At 31.3% G+C, this 18,915-nt stretch overlaps 2 protein-coding genes across 5 annotated transcripts in view; both read right to left on the bottom strand.

Moving 5' to 3' along the window:
• LOC141449582 (ubiquitin carboxyl-terminal hydrolase 43-like) overlaps positions 1-10,126 on the bottom strand; it is a 94,283-nt gene extending 84,157 nt beyond the window's left edge. Inside the window, exon 1 of the mRNA XM_074119134.1 lies at positions 9,131-10,126. Coding sequence (XP_073975235.1) covers positions 9,131-9,991 — 861 coding nt within the window. The 5' untranslated portion in view covers positions 9,992-10,126. The remainder of the gene's footprint in view (positions 1-9,130) is intronic.
• Positions 10,127-11,750: 1,624 nt separating this feature from the next.
• Positions 11,751-18,915, bottom strand: part of LOC141449587 (alpha-tocopherol transfer protein-like) — a 48,552-nt gene continuing 41,387 nt past the window's right edge. For 2 of the 4 annotated variants that reach the window (XM_074119146.1, XM_074119147.1), the window contains exons 2-7: positions 16,321-16,461; positions 15,125-15,281; positions 14,208-14,460; positions 13,886-13,996; positions 13,378-13,483; positions 11,751-12,215 (exon numbers count right to left, since the gene is read on the bottom strand). In XM_074119146.1, the coding sequence (XP_073975247.1) occupies positions 12,076-12,215; positions 13,378-13,483; positions 13,886-13,996; positions 14,208-14,460; positions 15,125-15,281; positions 16,321-16,461 (908 nt within the window). In that variant the 3' untranslated portion in view covers positions 11,751-12,075. Of the gene's footprint in view, positions 12,216-13,377; positions 13,484-13,885; positions 13,997-14,207; positions 14,461-15,124; positions 15,282-16,320; positions 16,462-16,572; positions 16,855-18,915 lie in introns of those variants that run through there. The other 2 variants (XM_074119148.1, XM_074119149.1) reach the window with 2 other exon arrangements.

Genomic DNA, 18,915 nt, shown 5'->3' with positions numbered 1-18,915 from the left:
TTACTGTTTCCAGCGCAACTTCCGACAACAGGAATTGACAATGGCTAGATGAACAATTTTTAACTTCCTAACAGGAAAGGAAAGTTATCCGATCGGGAGAATTACTCCTAAAACTCTGAACTTCCCGTCTGAAGGGCACTTTTCCATCTAAAGTAGTAAATAATTACCTATTTTTTCAGGCGGGGCTTAACGTCCAACTACCAATTAGGTGTCGTGGACGGAGGCGACTAGCAAACATACTTTACTGTACATTTCTTTTATTAACCATTAAATAAAATCCAAGGCCTAAGACCAGGAATCGAACCCATTACCACAATGCATATTAACTTTGCAGGTATCGCCTCTTAACCGCTCTGCTTTCGTGGCTATAGTTTCTTGTTGAATGAAAAAAATAAATCCTATTTCTGTTTGCCTAGAGAATCCAAAGGCGAATTATTAATGCACTCAAGGGACTACAATTAAATATTTGAAAAATGAGCTTCAGAGATCTTGGCCAAAGAAGTGAACCCACAGAAATGCCAGCACGCCATGTTGACCCCGGCAGGATTCCTGTACTCCACTTTTCAAGATCTATCCTATTCCTGGCTCAGACCTACTTGGACGACGCTACTGCGTATAGAATATACGCCTACAAAACTCAAACAGTTGATTTGTAATACTAATCTCAAACCTACCTAGACATAGAGCTGTGAGGTTCAGACAATCCTACAAACATACGGACTGTACAAACAATTCAGTCAAAACTACTCCGACAAATAGTTGATGCTCCTTTCTACGTGACTAACGACCTCAACATCCCATTCTTACAACTCGCCAAGACAAAATATCACAAGTTCCACATTGATCTCTCTTCTTGCTCTATTCCTATCGTATAGTCAATCGTCTCTACTAGCCTCACCTCATTTTTGACAATCCACCACGCAGACTGAATTGCCAGTGTCGTCGAGGCTTCTTCGGGGACTGAAGATTAACATAATCGATTTACTTTAGGGAGTGTTCCCGCTGGGTAGATCCTCTCCTTCTGTTAATCACGCACTATTTACACCTTCATTCGTTCTTATTCCATGTATTTATAAATACTTTGCAAATTCATAAATAAATAAAAGAAAAAACCCAGCACCACAATACATTCTAGCTTTACAAGTCTCGCCTCTAACCGCTCGGCTACCGTGGCGCATCCATCGAAAATAGTAAATTACATAGTTCCGGAAAAACGTGGCAAAAAAACATCAAGCATTCTTAACGCGTTTCGAAATGCAAAATTTGATTTTAACACTCACATGAATATCTCTTACTACTAACCCTCAAGGTTCGAACTCAATATTTTTCAAGCTCGGAATATTTGACCTATATTAATTCTTATCAACATTGTAGTTGGTAATACTGTACCTTACACAGAAATTTAACTTAACAGAGGTTACCTACCCCAGCCAATACGAAGTTAGTTTATAAAAAAATTGCCTAGGTAGTAGCTATTTCCGAGCAAGTAAACAATCCATTGAATTAAGGAGATCCTTCCGGTGTGGAATGTTACCTTTAACTCGATTTTAATCAAAATTTTTAACTCCCCTAAACAGTTCACAAGAGATAGGGACCGAAAAACAGTTTACTTACAACTTACAGCTTATCGGGCAGAAATTTAGTGGTAAAAAGAACATATTTTATAATCATTGAGTTCATATGTAAACATCTAAGCGGATGGCCTCAAAAACAATTCCTATAAACATTGTGGGTACTTTAAATAAAAGTAATAAAAGAAAAGCTATAAAATGCAGAAAAAAAAATGATTTAAAAATAGATGATATCATCCACAAAACATAAAATGAATTAATCTTTAAAAAAAATTAGAAATATGCTGATACAAACGCTTAGTGTAAACATTGAATGATCAGGACAAAATATAAATAAATATACGACTAAAATATAGATAACTCGGGTAAGTGGCGACAAGTTTCTAAGCTTTCCTCACACGTTTCTTATCAGTTTGCTGTGTGTCATAACAAGTTTCCAAGTTATTCAATTAATTAAAATTGAGATTTCATTCAGTCAGCCAATGTCCAAGTTTAAATTTAAAAAAAAGAAAAGTTTTATTTACTTTTTTTTACGTCTTTTAAATTTTGACACAATTACAGTTATAATTAATTAATAATAGTTTTATCTGCCCTCAAATTAAAAATAATAAAATCCAATAACTCCGGCTCCCTGAAGTAGTTGTAATTATGGAATGTTGTGAGGCAATATTAAACCAAAACGAGAGTTTTATAGTATGGAAATAATTCTGAAACACAATACCACTACCACTTAAAAAGTAGAACAAAATGGAAGCGTTAGGTTCTATTTTGCAGCAGCTTTAAAGAAATATTACCTCAAATACTGCCAGCGGAGGAACAACTAGAAGCGATAAGAGAAAACAGAACAGAGCTTTGGAAAAAAAGAAGAAAGCTGGATCAATAGATATTTGTGTACCAGTGGCGAAAGGAAAAGGTCAGACGGAGAACTAAAGAGCTATGCCAGTAGAAGAGGAAGATCAGGAATCACCGGGGAGACATCCCAAGCCTTGTTGACAGCAAGAGTCACCAGGAGCAACTTAAGCTTAATTAGACTTGTCAGAAAGCACGAATTTTTGGAGCAACTCTAGGCTTATTAGAGAGCAGGAATCTACGGAGAAACCTAGCGCTACTAGATTTGTCGGAAAACAGAAATCACCAGAGTAAAATAACTCTGTTAATAAAAGTTGTAAAAAAAGAATGTCCTATGCGGAGCTATCCTGGTGCTCTGAGATGGTAAGATACAGAAGAATGTAACTCGCTGGATCCTGTACAATCTATTAGGTGAAGTAAATATACGAAGTCTGTAAATTAAGTAATGAGACTGATTTTTTTATTCAAAAAGAATTACAATCGTGATGCAACGCCCACTTGTTCTTGATGTTTGGTCTCACACGAATGATCCTTTTTCGAAGTTTTTCAAGAACCTCTTGGTAAAAGTGTTGATTGACCGTTTGACCTTGAGGTAGAAACTCTTTGTGGACGATTCCGTGGATATCGAAAAAACAAATCAGCAAGTGGGTGTTGCATTACGATAATACTCCTTGTCACACAACAATTTCAATAAACGAGTTTTTGGCCAGTAAAAACATTCCTGTGGCTCCTCAGCCTCCTTTTATTCGCCTTACTTGGAGTCCTTGTGACTTTTTTCTCTTCCTGAAGTTGAAAAATCACCTCAAGGGAACTCATTTTGGGACAGTCGAAAACATTCAAACGGCTGTAACCGACCAGCTGAAGGCTATTCCAGTATCGGAGTTCGAGCACTGCTATGAGGAGTGGAAGAAACGTCTCCAGCGCTTTGTGGATTCAGAAGTTATTTTGAAGGTGACAATATAGAATTGTAATTCTTTTTGAATAAAAAAAATCAGTCTCATTACAGGCTATTTACATTTACAGACCTCGTAATTCGTACAAACTGATGGATGAAGAAGAGTACTTCACATCTAAATATTTAAAGTTCTCGTTAAAATTATAAGACTCTTTTTATGAACACTCTTTTATATTTTGAATAAAATGAAAATGATTCCCATTTTTATTTCTAGAATTGTTTAAAACTGTTATGAAAAAATTTCTTTGAGCTAGTTTCTGTTAATACACCTAACTTACCAAACATCCCGGTCTACATAAATAAAATGACATTTTATGAACTTAAATTTTTTACGTAATTTTATGACAATTTTGTTTTATTGAATAGTACGATAATTTCTAAAATACCTAATTAGTAACAAAATGTTACGTAATTAGATCATTGCAGGGTCAATGAGAACTGCTATGAGGCAGACCCAAAATTTTGTAACTTGCTTTGTCCCCTCATCTTTCACTTCGACTTTGAAAGTTTTAATTTTTTATTAAAATTCTTTTTTTTAAAATAGTGTGCATTTTCCAGAATTTTCGTACGAAAATACTTGTCTTGAAGCTCTTTTCCCAGAAGTGTATTTCAGGTGGATCACATAGCGTGAATCGCAGCCGGTAAATCCCAGAAAACTATTTATATCACTTTATTTTATCTACAAAGCTACCACCAATGATGTTACAACACTTGTCACCTATCGCTTATAAGGAAAAGGAATTTTAGAGGACATGAAACAGAACTGGAATGGCAAGCGTAGAGCTGTTCTTGCTGTCCTAGAAGAAGAGATTCCCAAGTAAACTTTCAAAAAAAAAAAATGCAACAGCAGCGTGCACAGGATCACCTACCAATGGCCTAAATGTCCGCAGTCCGATAAGGAGGAGAAGCTTCTCATTTAGAAGTTTTAATCACATAAAACTGGACAACTTCTATTCGTCATTGCTGAGATCGTTATTGTACAGCTCGCTATAAATTGGTGCACATGCTTGTGTCAATGGCCGACAAGAAACTCGCTTTGATATGGAAGTCGCAAGTAATGGAACAAGCCAGAACAAAATGGACAACAGAGAGCGATGCAGTTGCGTAATAGAATGTAATAACTGATACGAGCGCTGCCTTGTGAGGCCGGCCAGTAACTAAATAAATCAGAACCTTCTTTCGTAACCGAAAGTTTTGCAAAAACAAATTTGGAAACTTTAAATTCTTAAATTTTATACTATTAATTAGCATATTGCAGCATTCTTATCATTTTGAAAGTGGGTTAGAAAGGTTTATAGGATATTGTGTTGAGACCTAGTAAGAACGTATCTTACTGGTTCTCCTGTACAAGGACCCTTAAAAGCATCCTCATCACTGACAGACCTTATGCAACTAGAGGGTTCAAGTGCATGAAACAACCAAGTCACTTTTAATGAAATACTTCTAGATTGTCAGCTTTATACTTTTACCTTCTCCTACTGCTATAGTTTGTTCCATTATATCGTAAGTTATGGCTAAAATAAGCAAGTTACCTGAGGCCAACATACAAAATTTTGGGTCTGCCTCATGGCAATTACGTAACATTTTGTAGCTAATTATTTTTAGGTATTTTAGGAATTATCGAACAGTTTAATAAAACTACGTAAACATCCGTTTTTTTTAAAAAAAGCTTTAATTTATAAAATACTTAAAAAGAATCAGATCTTTTATCACCGTGTTTTATTAAATACAAGAGAAATAGAAGGGCTTTTTAACAGTAGTTTGTGAGAGAAGGGTTGATTCAACCTTTAAAAATCTGCAGTAAATGTCAAATGTATATTAGATACTGCTATTTATAAGTCACATATAGGGTACCAAATAATAAAAAATGCCATATAAGGACCCAAACTGAGGTTAAATCTAAACAATTACAATACAGTGATTGAATTCGACTGCCACTAAGAAACAACCGTCTGATGTGTAGCTTTTTCTAGATTGCAAGTTAAAACAATAGGACAGTCCGTCGGAGCGATTACAGAAATATATTTTAAGAGACGGGGATATTTTTTTTTTATTGAACCCCTCTAACTGATGCCACAGGAGCGTTAATATAACACTCACTCCAATTTATTATACCAAAGAAGTATCAGAATTATAAAAATAAAACATTACTCTTGAAATTGCCCCATTACTCTAGTAATTTTTCGGGCAGATTTTATGGGATTCTTGCAAAATGTTTTCTATTATTATCACATGACGTTAAAGGTACTATAACGTATAGAAAATGGTATCACGAGCTATTTCAGTGCATTTCCGGCCTTTGGGCAAAGTTCTTTCGCTAAAAATGAAAAGTGTCCATCATATAAATATACAACAATTAAAATGTCCATCAAATAAAGCTGTAGAGGTCTCAAACTCAATGATTATTATTTAATGAATGAGCAAAAAAAAATCTGGAATAATCACAACATCCAGATAGCCAATGGAAGACTACAAATAAACAAGAAAGTTCACAGTCAGTTCTATTTCGCAAACAATTGCAATTTATACATTTCTAACATTGGTTTTAAGAATTATAAATTTTATCCTCTACTAACCATTTAACAACATTTCGTTTTCTTGTATTAAAAATACTTCTTTTTTTTTTCTCAGAAAGCAACCACTTTATTTGTTTTTATTTATTTCATAAATGAGCATTTATACACTCTATTAAAAGAGATTTAAATTACAAAGTCATTATTGTTTATATAAAATTTAGTCTGGCACGCCTCTTTGTGTAAACAAATACAATTACTTCTACATATAGTTCTAATTAAATTTGTTTACATTTTCTTGTATATTTAATTTTGATAAGTTATAAAATTATATTTTACATCTATTATATATTAGCTGTGATATTGCTTACACTGTATAATTTTAGTGTATTTTGGGTTATGTCGGTAATCAAGACTTCTTGCAAAAGAAATATTTGTTCCAGCATTTAATAAAATAAATAATAATTTTAAAGTCCGCAGTTGCTTCTAAATAAGATTATAGACTCCCAAAATTTTGGCAATTCGATTAACATATTATTTTTGGACTCAGGAAACCTCGAAAAATATTTTTCCAGCTAAAATTCAGTAACTAAAGTTAAGACTCGAATGCAATACATCCTCTTTGCTTAGGTATAAGTTCAGGATTAGTACTTTGTTATTATTTTTTGAATAGGAAAATCTATTCTATTATCTTGATAAATTTTATTTGAGTCAGGCTAAAATTTAAAGTTATGCCCTCAAATATACAGTTATTTTGATAATAACTTTAGAGAAACCAAATGTGAGAGGCTAACTTCTTATCAATAGTATGTGCAGCGTCAAGACTCAAATGGTCTTGTCTTCATAAATTGAAAATTTGAGACACGATCTACATGACTTCCCCTTACTTAGGGTTAAGAACAGGAATATATTTGAACTTTAAAAGAAAAACAACATCCTCTTTATCGTTCCTAATTTCATCAGAATCTGAAGATTTGTAATGTGTTTTTTTTTTTTTAATGACTAAAGGCGCCTCAACTTCTGAGTTTATTGGCGCCCAGGGCTTTTTTCAGTGCAATGCCGGGCCTACGGACTGTGTCCTCTCATTACAGACAACACTGTCTATCATCGGATGAGTGAGCAGTAAGAAGCTCCTAGGAAGAAAAAATCTAAGAGTCAGCAGCTGGATTCAAACCCGGGACTTCCGCGTGGGAATCTAAAACGCTAACCGCTTAGCTAATCCCTTCCCTAATGTTACTTATAATATAACTAACAATTTTAAACAGGACATCACTTATGTGGGCCAACTTTACTTTTATGTTTAAAACTGTCCGGTAGGACAGTTGTATAAGGGTTGATCGTCAAAAAGTGCACGAAAAAGCGTAACGTTGAAAAAGACCCAACTTTGACAATTTTTTTCTCTTTTTCTACTAAAGATATTATAAATAAAGATGAAAATTATTTTTGCAGAAAATAAGGTAAAATATCTTTAATAGAAAGAAAAAGGAATCAATAGTAAAAGTTGGGATTTTACGTTTATTATCGCTGAATTTATACGACACATCACGCAAGTTTTCTCCATTTCAGAACGGTTTTGGATATTTTTATCATTTATCAGAGGTACATTAATCAGTTTAGTGAAAGAATTCGACTACAACTATGTTTTAGTCATACACTACTAAATTTGTTAGCTTTGTGTGGAAGGTTACATGGTGTGAACGTTGAATGTTAACATAGTTAATGACATATTCTCTACACTAATCTGATACATCAACCTCTGATTATGGATGAAAATCTGAAACCGTTCATAAATATATAATACATTCTTACCACGACGGAAAAAGAATAAGCAATATGCAGCACTGCGAACCTAATCATATTTTCAACAGTATGCTTTTTTGCGCAACTTGTGACAGGCGATCAACTCTTATACAATACACAACTTTATAAAAAAAAATAGTTTGAAATAGTTGTATTTATTAAATATAATTTGAAAATAAAAAGCAAATTTCTGGATATTTACTGATTTTTTTAGAAGGTTTGTGAGTTGAAGCTAGTGTAAGGTGTAAAACATTGTGATGAAAGTAAAACTGAACGACACTAATATTTTACTTTTCTAAAAAACAATGAGCAAGATTTAACACTGTCTCAATAATAATCTTCCAACACTTTTCAATAGAAAGATGAGGCCAAAAACCAACAAGCATCATCTCTACCACCTGGACATTAACAAAAAGAAAAACCTAACGTATTTGATCAAACAGATGCTTCTCATAAAGAGATTATACGTATATATTCGCCATAATTTAGAAAGAAAATAAATAAATTATTTGCAACCATTTAAGGAATGAGAAATGTACAAGATATTAGACAGGTGAAGTATCGTAGCGGTTAAATAGGAGGTAACTGGTGTGAAATGGAAACCTGATTGAATTAGCTAGTTAGGTAGTAGGCTCTAAAGTACCAGCGCAGTTATTAATTTGAATGATGAAAAATCTTCACTATCTCAATCTCTAATTTTTACATTTAGAACATTTGATCTATGTTAAGAAACTGAACTAATTCTGCTTTAATCACTTATAGTGATTATGAAATTAATTAATTAAGAATATGAAACTAATTTCATATCATATTCTATCAAACAGGATGCAACAATAGATCTTATAATTGGCTGAAGATTTGAAATTTTAAAAATATACTCCCAAACTGGGATTGTTCAGGCTCCAACAATCTGAGGTACCACCCCTGATATTCTAAGTAATACATCATTTAATTTCCAGAGATTTTTCGTAGTGGGTGTATCTAATATACAAAAAAAAAAAAACATTCTTACTAACAAACCTCTTTTTTTTAACTTAAAAAATTTAAAACTATATTAAAATCGAAAAGATGAAATGAACTTTTTGGAAATACCGGTTTTCATATATGAAAGACTCCAATTTCGATAAAGAGTAGAATTTTTTCATATATAGTATATAAAAGGTTACTATTCATAGATTTCTATTACAATCATAACGTCACATGAGCACTAATTTTCAAAAAGTGACCATAAAGAGTAATTTCCCCTTTATGTAACCATAATGTAACCTACATATTTCACAGAAATAAAAAAAAATTGCATACTAGTTCCGAAATTATTAAAGACAACTTTTCATCAGATCTACTTAAAAAAAAAGTAATTGTATAATAAATTCACAAACAATTCAATTTAAAAAATAGTAAGCGCTAAAGAAATAACTATTTAAATAATACTTTGCACTTACCTTAATTGCTTTATACTTCTTCTTTGTAGCTGTATTTAAGTCTTCATGCACTTTATCCAAAAGCCACAGGAGAAATTCTTGAGCATCATGCTGATTATTACCGCGAAATTGACTTCCATACTTATCAACAATTAACTTGAATTTATTTGAAATTTCGGGATCATATTGACATGACCAAATAGACTTCAATAATAATGCAAGATGTTGTGTCACTTCTCCTTTAGTCCCATGTTTTTTTGAATTAATTTTATTCCTTTTTGATAAATCGGCTTTATACTGATCAAGAACAAAATATTCAGCTAGAATATCTGTGTGGCTCAGACACTGCAGCACAGCATTTATAAAACACGTATTACCATGGTTGCGAAGACCTATTACACCAGGCACTTTATCACTAGGAAAGTTACCAGGTCTGACAGGAGGGACTCGTAGGTCAGAAGAAGAAAGAGACATAGCATTGGGCCTTCTTCCACCATAAACATAACTAGAACAAAGATTCTTATTATTTTGCAAGCTTAAATTTGATACTTTTTGCACTACCTTATTAATGAATTTATTCCAAGTAGGTCTCAGAAAATTTCTCTTGTTTTGTTTGGCCTCTAGGTTATCCATATCGTTGATAATAATGGGATTTTTAAGTGAATCAACATCTTTGGCCCTACTTTTTCTTTTATTCATACGTGATCCTGTTAAAGCATTTCTTGTAAAAGAAAATGTACGTTTTAATTTTGATTCTTGAAAACCCACTGTGGGAGCTGAAGCACCTAATTCACTGTTTTTTAGGCCTGGATACTTGGCCGAGCACACTTCGCTGTCTGAAACTGGCATTTTGTCTTTGACATTAGATGTCACCTCTGACATTTTTCAGACATCATACAAACACAACACATTAATATGATTGAGAGGACACCTTTATAAACAATTACTATCACAACACCATACCTCACTTCTGCACCTTACAGACTGTAATGGAGGAGTTAAAACAGATTACATCTATGAATTTCCCAGTGTAGCCAATATAAACGAAGTATCACTTCGCTAAATATGGTTATTTTCAATGAAAGAAACGTAGATGGTTTTTCTAATATTTATAACTCATTTAAACTTTAAAGGACTCAACTATAAAGTTTAGAAATTGCATATGTGTTAAAATATTTCTAGAAAGAATCGATTTAATATGATCGATGTCCCCCAATATAATTTCATTCTCAATATCCAAATATGACTGCTAAGTTATTTTCTGAAGTAGAATAACCTACCAACCTTCTTACACAGATTTTATATTATTAATTTACTAAATTAATACTTATCGGATTATAGTTTGTTTTAAACTGAACCTACCTTTGATAATTAATAGTATTTAGTTGAGTGGACAAATTAGACAATTATTTTTAAATGTAGATAAAAGACGGAAATAGTTTACGTGCCAGTAATGAAAGAATATTATCTTTTAAAGACAAAAACTTAAAGAGATGATAAAATCTATTCAGAACTTAATATATGTATAAACTAATACCTATCTATAAGAAAAAAAGTCAAACCTTTTTAATACCAGTATGTCTCGTTCATTGATGAGTGAATTTTAATGTCCTCCGTGCTTATTATTAAAGCTTTAAACTTTGTTGGTTAACCATTAAAATTGTCAAATTGCATTTACTGGCAGATTTTTTTTTCTTGTTCTTACTGGCCTTTTATGCTAATGCAAATACGCCATTTTTCGAATGTATGTATAGAAAGGGTTAACTGATATAAATAATAATAAATTAGAGAAATTTAGCCTCAGGTAGAATAGTAATATTTACATACATATATACATTCATATATTGGTAACCTAGTACACTAGGTTGAAGAAACAGCCACCTCAGATTCGTAAAATTAATTTTTTTCCTCTTACAATGACGATAATGACCACCTCCAGGTCTACTGTTACTTATGTACATAATTGCAGTAAAAGTACATTGTATAAAAAGATTTATGCAGTTGAACATAAATCTTATTTAGAAAAATCCTATCTAGAACCAAGTCAGTTCAAAACAAACAATCTCACAAGTTTATGAGAATGAGCTTTAGTAAGGTGTTATAAATTTATTCGTTTATCTATATGCTAAATATGAATTTATGTGTAAAAGTTTCCAAAGTAATATTCGATGATCTAATATGAGGCAGTTTTTATTGCGGAATGGGAGCCAATTGTTGACACCATGCTGGCAAACGCCTCTGGCTTACTGGAAATGTACACATTTTTTTTAAATTCGATGAATGTGCTATGATTTCTTACATATAACTGATTAAATAATAGATCTGAAGATTGAGAATGTAGAGTCTGGACTGGATTTACAAAAAGTTTAGTATACATTTTTGAGTTTCTGCTTGCATTTTTTTTTATCCATTCTCAATTTTTTCCAATCAACTATTCATAACTTATTATTATTGTAATCAAAGAGGGAGCAGATAAAAATAAGGACAGTAGGAAACGAGAATGAAACATTACTTTTTTTATCATTCATTTTTCTAATACATAGCATTTCAACGATTAGAGTTACTGTTAGTATCTTACCTGGGTATAATACATTATAAGTGTTTACATATCTTGTAATAGGAAATTTAAAAAAATACACAATTACGAAAACAGTAACATTTTTATTTGCATTAACATGGTACAGAATGCTTCACGTATTCTGTAAATACTAATAAAATTGTGCAGCAAATTACAGAATTAGTTTCTGTTTTATAATACATTCACCAACTCCAACTTAAAAAACTTATATTTTAAGTACTCTTTAATAGAATAAGGTTTACATATTTAATGAATAACTACTTTCGCAACCGTTGAAAAATATAATTAAAAACTCGTAAAAAAAATAAAATTATCTAAAAATATTAACAATTCTTTGATTTTCGTCATCCTTTCCACACTAATTTATCATTACATAAATGAAGAAACATTAATCAATAGTAAGACCTCTCAAAGAAACTTCTTGCAATTCTTCTGAATCTTTAGAATTTTTCTTACTTTCTTTGTAAATTAATTTTTCAGCTTCAAGAAAATACGGTGTAAGTTTCGTCATCCATTCAACATATTTGTCTGTAAACATAAACATTCGTGAATCATAATGCAAACATTAATAAAAAGTATTATTAAACTAAACACATACATAAATGTTTAATAATTATTAATGATAATAATTTATTTATTCCGTTAAAGTCATAGACATACAGAAGGGGTTAGCCCAGTTATAAGTATAAATAAAAAATTAATAAATGATTATAAAATAAATGAACCAAAGTTATAATAATTATAATAGGAAAATTCTTTCTAGGAAATTCGAAAAGTAGATATTTATTTATGAATTTGTAATTCTTCAGACAACAGAATTAATATTCTTGTTCAAAAAGTTAAGTACCAGTAAAAATTTCAACAATGGCCATAGTCTTCTAATTTTTTAAAGCTAAACAACCAGCATAAATCAACCTACTCGGACTATTTATATATTCATATATAAAGATAATTCAATAATTGCTCTTTTAAGAGAAAGGACATAACTGTGGCTTTTGTCTAGGTTAGACGAAATTGCGGCATTAAAGATAATGAAATTGCCGACATACTAGCTAAAGAAGCGACGTAAACCTGACAGGCTGCAAATAAAAATTAAACCCCTCTGAATTAAAAATCATTTTGGAAGATGAGTGCTTGAATCCTGGAAAGTAGAATTTAAGAGTAATCAGAGAGAGGAATTTTACAAAAACAATCATGCCCAAATTATTCATACAATAATGGTTTAAAGGCTTAGGGCTGAATAAACAGATATTCATTGCGATAAATTGACAGAACTCGAACCACATTGTCTGCGAGGCATATCTATAACAAATCAATGGCTCTCAGACGCCAAATTCTAATCAATGCAATAAAGGAGAAAATTTTAGGCACATAGTGATGGAATGCTCGAAATATAAAGATAAAAGATAAACAAACTTCTCAGTGCAGTATACAAATATGTGGAGGCCCCTTTATTAAGATATCATATTTTCAAATAATGCTAGTGTCTTGACGGGGTTATAGAGCTGACCAAACACTGTGCCTGCGCTTAATATGAGAGATTTTTTGTATAAAAGATGAGAGAATGAAAGAGGCTTAGCTTTTTGAAAAGGGTTTTTTTTTTTCGTTTTCAACTCGTTACTTAAACACTAAGTAGTGTGTACAAATTTATAATATACATTCATATATCCTACTAATTTAATTTATTTACCTTGTAGATCTGCACAACTAGGAAGTTCTCCTTCAAAATCCTTGGGCAGGCAGTATTTTGGTAGAAATTTCTGAACTTCTTCATATCCCCCATAGTGGAAATGTAGCTACATGAATTAAAGGAAACTTATTTAAAATGGGGCGACACAGTTTCACACCTTACTTTAAAAAAAAGGAAATAAATTGAGGTTAATGTATAAATTTGATATTCAAAGTCAGTACTTAGAATTTGAAATAATAATAATAATAATAATAATAATAAAATTTCAACAGTCAGTCACAAAGAACGGAATATTATGAACGCATTATGATTATACCTTGTGAAACAAACATATTTTGTTAATGAATCATAGACAGATATGTTGTAGCAATGAGAATAGATTTTTTTTGCCTTTCTAGAGTAAATTATGAATTTTTATTAGAATTCTAACTTTAGTGTTTAATTATCCTTCGGGAAAAAAATCCCTTAAACTATGATTCAAAAAATAGTAACAATATATTTTACTTACAAGATTCAGAAGTTCTTTCTTCATGAAAGGTTTTATCATAAACATTATCTTGTCAATAATTGGAAGTGTATTTACAACATGTATTGCTTTCAACCGAACAGGTAAGCCCTCCTATAAAAAATTTAAATTACTTAATGTTTAATTAAGTTATTTTTTTTTATTTAATCAACAGTTCAAATTTTTGAGAAAAGACGTAACGAAGGTGGATTTAGAAGTTTTAAAGTTGGATTCGGCATTAGATGCAGTTAGAAACTCACTTAAAAGAAGATTCAATGATAAGATACAATTAATCTCAGCACAATAAAATGTTAACTTCTTTTACCTGAATATATTCGAAGAATTTGCGAAGATATCCAATGCTGAGTCTGGTCAAATGAGTTAACTTTACTCCTTTCATATTAAAAAGGAACACATAACCTGGTACTGTCCCCTCAGAATGTAAACAGGCATCGATAGACATAACAAGTAATTTAACTCCATCAACAAATACATATTTGCTGGCTTCGTGCTGTTGTAGTCCATGAAAAATTATTTGAAAACCGTTAGGATCTTTTACTGGAAGACATCCGCATTGCCTGTTACAATGAAATAAAGATTTACAATGATATTCCCTCCGAATGAGATAGTTTAATACTTGCCCACAAGAATAAAACTAATTAAATTTACAATTTTAAGACAATTAATTTATCAGAGCTTAAGATTGTTACATTTATTTGTGAAATTTTATTGTACTTTAAATTTTATCCAAGAATGATTTGTTAAAGTAAATATTTAAGTTATTCTTTAAGACGAATGTACAATTTTTCTGGAAAACTTAACTTTATTCAACGAAGTTAGACCATTCTTCAATAAAATTATTATTATTTTTAATTTCAGAAGCAAGTTTGTAGGCTGGAATATTAGTTTTATTGGCATCTCATTCTTACAGTACTTAGAAAGTTTATGATGCAGAATAAAATCAGTAATAGTATCAAACTTAGGGCGTAGAATTTCCCCAACTATATAAAATTAAATTATAATTTAATTACATTAAATTAAACTTATAAAGCTTAAAAGTAGCTAGTTATTACAGTATAGTTTTACATCTGGTGAAGCTGGCAGAATATTTTGATCTTGATACATTTGGTAACAATATATTGATTCATATTATATTAAAACATAAAAATAAATCCGGAAACTAATAAAAAAAATTAGATAATGATCAAGTAAGCAAGAATAATGATTTTAAAATATACTTACAATACTTGGGCTGATTGCTTCAATGTTGCTTTTGAAATATCTCTACCACAAAAAAACTCTGGAGTACTCAATCGAATTCTATAATATACTTCAATGCAAGATTTTGTTGCTTCCAAGTTGTAGTAACAACTGTGATGGAAAAGGATTAATTGTTGCTCTGCAATAACAATTTTAGCAATTAATTGGTAACAAATCTTTAAAGCTATAAAAATATTAATGTGTTGAAAACCTTAATCATAAGATATCTGATGCATTATTTTTTAATGTCTATTAAATATCTGCTTTTTAAATGTTTTTTTTTTTTTTAGTTACATTTTTAAAGATTATAAAGGGAATAGCTTCGTCAAACGAGTGAATCTGGGTGTAAAATGCTCAGTGTGTGCTTGGTTAGTGCTGAATGTTCACAATTGCCTAGACAATTCTCTTGACAAATTGAACAGACTATCTCGTCATGTGTTCCGTTTGATTATGATGGCTATTTTATACTTTCTTTTACAGAATCTTCTTGGTTAAGTTGTAAGCACCCCAGAAAAAAAAATCCTCATTCATTTCAGAACATTGAAGATGAATTTTTTTAACCATACCTCTGGCTTTAATTTCAAAAAGAAAAGCACAGTGTTCAGTGCTTTCAAAAGTCCTCCATAAAGAGGACTATCTGTTTACACATTAACTAAGGTCAGGCCGAGTTTCGATGAATCCATTTTCTAATTATTAATAACTAACATGCCTGAGCCACCTTTCCGCATGTGATAAAACATTTTAATCCATGTGGGCAGCAGTAAATTTAATAGAATCATTCGTTTTAACACCAGATCTTCAGATCTATGTAATGTAATAATGCTAGCAAAAAAATGCATAATTTGTTTTTTTAATATTTACATAATAACGAATATTTATATATGTATGTACCTGTATTTCAAGTAATAAACGTGACATTCGTTAAATAATTTTAAATGTTCAAATTTTAATTATTGCATTTCTCACTTTTAATGGCCCTATATTTCTGCAATTTCACATTAAAATGAATAAGCCAATAACGATTGTCGGCAAACTACAGTTTTATGAATTGATACAACAAATTTGAAGGAAAAGAAACTTTTTCTTTTGTCTAAGAAACTAATTGCTCTTTTAAAAAATTTTGTTGTTTTATTTACTAAATGAACATAAAAAAATATAAAACTATCTTCTGGTCTTACCTGAAATTGGTGGAAGATGATGTTGAGTTTTTACCCATTCTCTCAAGGTATCAATATCTTCTCTTTTGAGGTCAGAATTTTTTAAATATTCTTGTTCTGGAGTAACACCTGTCACTGACATGTCTGCTACCGCTTGATTAACTGAAACAATATTATGAAGTTCATCACCTTTATAATTTGGGATTCAAGTTTTTTTTATTTATTTGTAAGAAAACTTTTTTAAAAGGGTTACCCAACTACAGTAAAGATTACCTGATTACCTAAGGACAGTCAAATGTAAGCATCTCCTATACCACTAAATAAAGTTTTTATAAAAATAATAAACTCTATTTTCAATATTCGTACAGATTTGTGCTTTTTAAATCTTCAAAACTTTGGTCTGGCTTTGATACTAGTTTTGAAATCTAAATAGAACGCCTTTTTCTTTGCAACGTAACCTCTTTGGCAAGGTTACTTTCTATCTCAACACCTATTTTTAGAAGCTTAGTAAAAAATCTTCCCAACAGGTTTTTTTTGAGGTTTTAATTGGTTACTCGTTGAGTAGAATAGAATCTCTTATAAAAAGTGCTCAGGATTTTTGCTTTTAATATCAGCTAGGAGAGTTTTAGGTAAAATTGCAAATACTTCATGAAATTCCCATCCCTGCAGTGCCAATTCCTTTAAACTTAAGAATATTTTACGCAATTTGGCTCTATCAAAGTCTTCAGTATAAACTTCATACAATTCTTTGATTTTATCGAATTTCAATTCATACACTTCTTTCACTCCAAAGCCCTGTGCCGAATAATAAATGCACTACTTTACTTTTCCAACTGCTCCCTTCATCACGACCTCAATATTCCATTTGTTGATGAATTAATCAAATAATTTTTCCGAAATTTCCATACCAACCTACGGGATGTTCTTAATAACCTTCTTGCACAATCTTTTAGTGCCCCGGAAATCAACGTTTACAGAAGTTCACGAGATATTCTTACTCCCCATCTTCCAGTCCCATACTAAGAAATTTCAACGCTGACTGGTGCTACCGCTCGTTTTTTTTATCTACCTCCTGAAATTTGGTGAGAATTTCAGATAAAAACATTCTAGTAGGACAGTTTTATGAGGTTAATCTTCAATAACAGCATGAAATACTCCCAACTTTGGCATTTCAATTTTGCATTAAAATAGCATTTTGGCCCGATTAATATTAATTTCTCTTTCCAATTTTAAGAAAAAATACTGCAATCGCAGCTTAATTTCTCTCACCCCTCTTTAGGGAGAGCACTGTAATAGCGCTTTAATTTCTCTTACGCCCTTAAAAGAAAGTAAATTAGTGAAAAAAAGCATGAGCTTGGATTTCAGACTTCAGATAATATTGTAATTGTTCAACATGTAGTAAAATATTTGATGCCATCCTCTGAGTTAAAGTCTTTATCGGTTTTTGGCTCTTTTAGCTAACAATTTTTGAAACTCAGTATCACAGATACAGTGGTCAAAAAAAGTATTCATACACTAAGTTTTTTTACTTTATCTACAGAACTTTTGTTTCTAGGATGACTATTTCTTCAGTACTGAAATCGAAGATAGTAACAATGAATTTAGTACTCTAAAAAGCCGAAAAATAATTTATTGTATGCAAAATAAGTATTCATACACTCAGTCTGAATGTTATAATTAACGCAAAACTAAATTCCTAATATTTTGTAAGCAATCCCTTTGCATTTGTTACTGGCTGAACCTCCTTGGCATAGATTCCTGATGGTCTGTGGCGTAATAAGGGTCCCTGAAGTTGACGCGAGGCTTTCTGAGAGTTGGCGTGCTCATCGGAAGCGCATACTTCTTTCAACAGGATAACGATCCGAAACATACAGCCATAAATACTAAGGAATGGCTGCTTTATAATGCCCGGAAACAACTTCTCACCCCTCCACAGTCTCCGTATATAAAACCTATTGAAAATTTATGGTCTTATTTGGAGAGGAAAATTCGAAAATTGAAATGTTCTTCCAGAAAAGAGCTCATAACCAATTTAAAGAAATCATGGGCAGTAATCACATCTCAAGAGACACTAAACCAGGTGGAAACTATGCCAAGGAGGCTTCAGGCAATAACAAATGCAAAGGGATTGCTTACTAAATACTCCTTAACAAAAACTTTCAGTTTAAAATGTTAAGTATAAGGGTTGATTAAACGCCAAAAAGTACACAAATCAGCAAGTACCCAACTTCATTAATTCATTAATATTTACGCAATTTTACTGCATTTATTTTCATTAATATTTTTTAGAATTTATTAGATGTCACAGACCCTTATGCTGGCCATTTTCATCTACAAAATATATGTTCAAGTAGCACTGTAGATTGACTGTAATATCTAGTTATTTATAATAATCAAACTGTTAATTACAAGTTAAAAAGAAAAATGTTATAAAAAATTAAAAATAACTGTATTATTTGTGCTCACGAATATTTCGGTAAGACGAATTCAAGACAGTAGCCGACTCTAACTTTGTATTTTTCTACTTTAACATGCATGTACGTATATATGATTTATCATAATTATAAGAAAAAAATATTATAAATGAAGTGGCCAGCATAAGGGTTTGTGACATCT

Source organism: Rhodnius prolixus, unplaced genomic scaffold (genome assembly GCF_049639745.1).
Source record: "Rhodnius prolixus isolate KJV_2025 unplaced genomic scaffold, Rpr scaffold_2, whole genome shotgun sequence".
Classification (NCBI taxonomy): domain Eukaryota; kingdom Metazoa; phylum Arthropoda; class Insecta; order Hemiptera; family Reduviidae; genus Rhodnius; species Rhodnius prolixus.
Note: the sequence above shows the minus strand (reverse complement) of the source record. Positions and strands in the feature narration are given on the sequence as shown.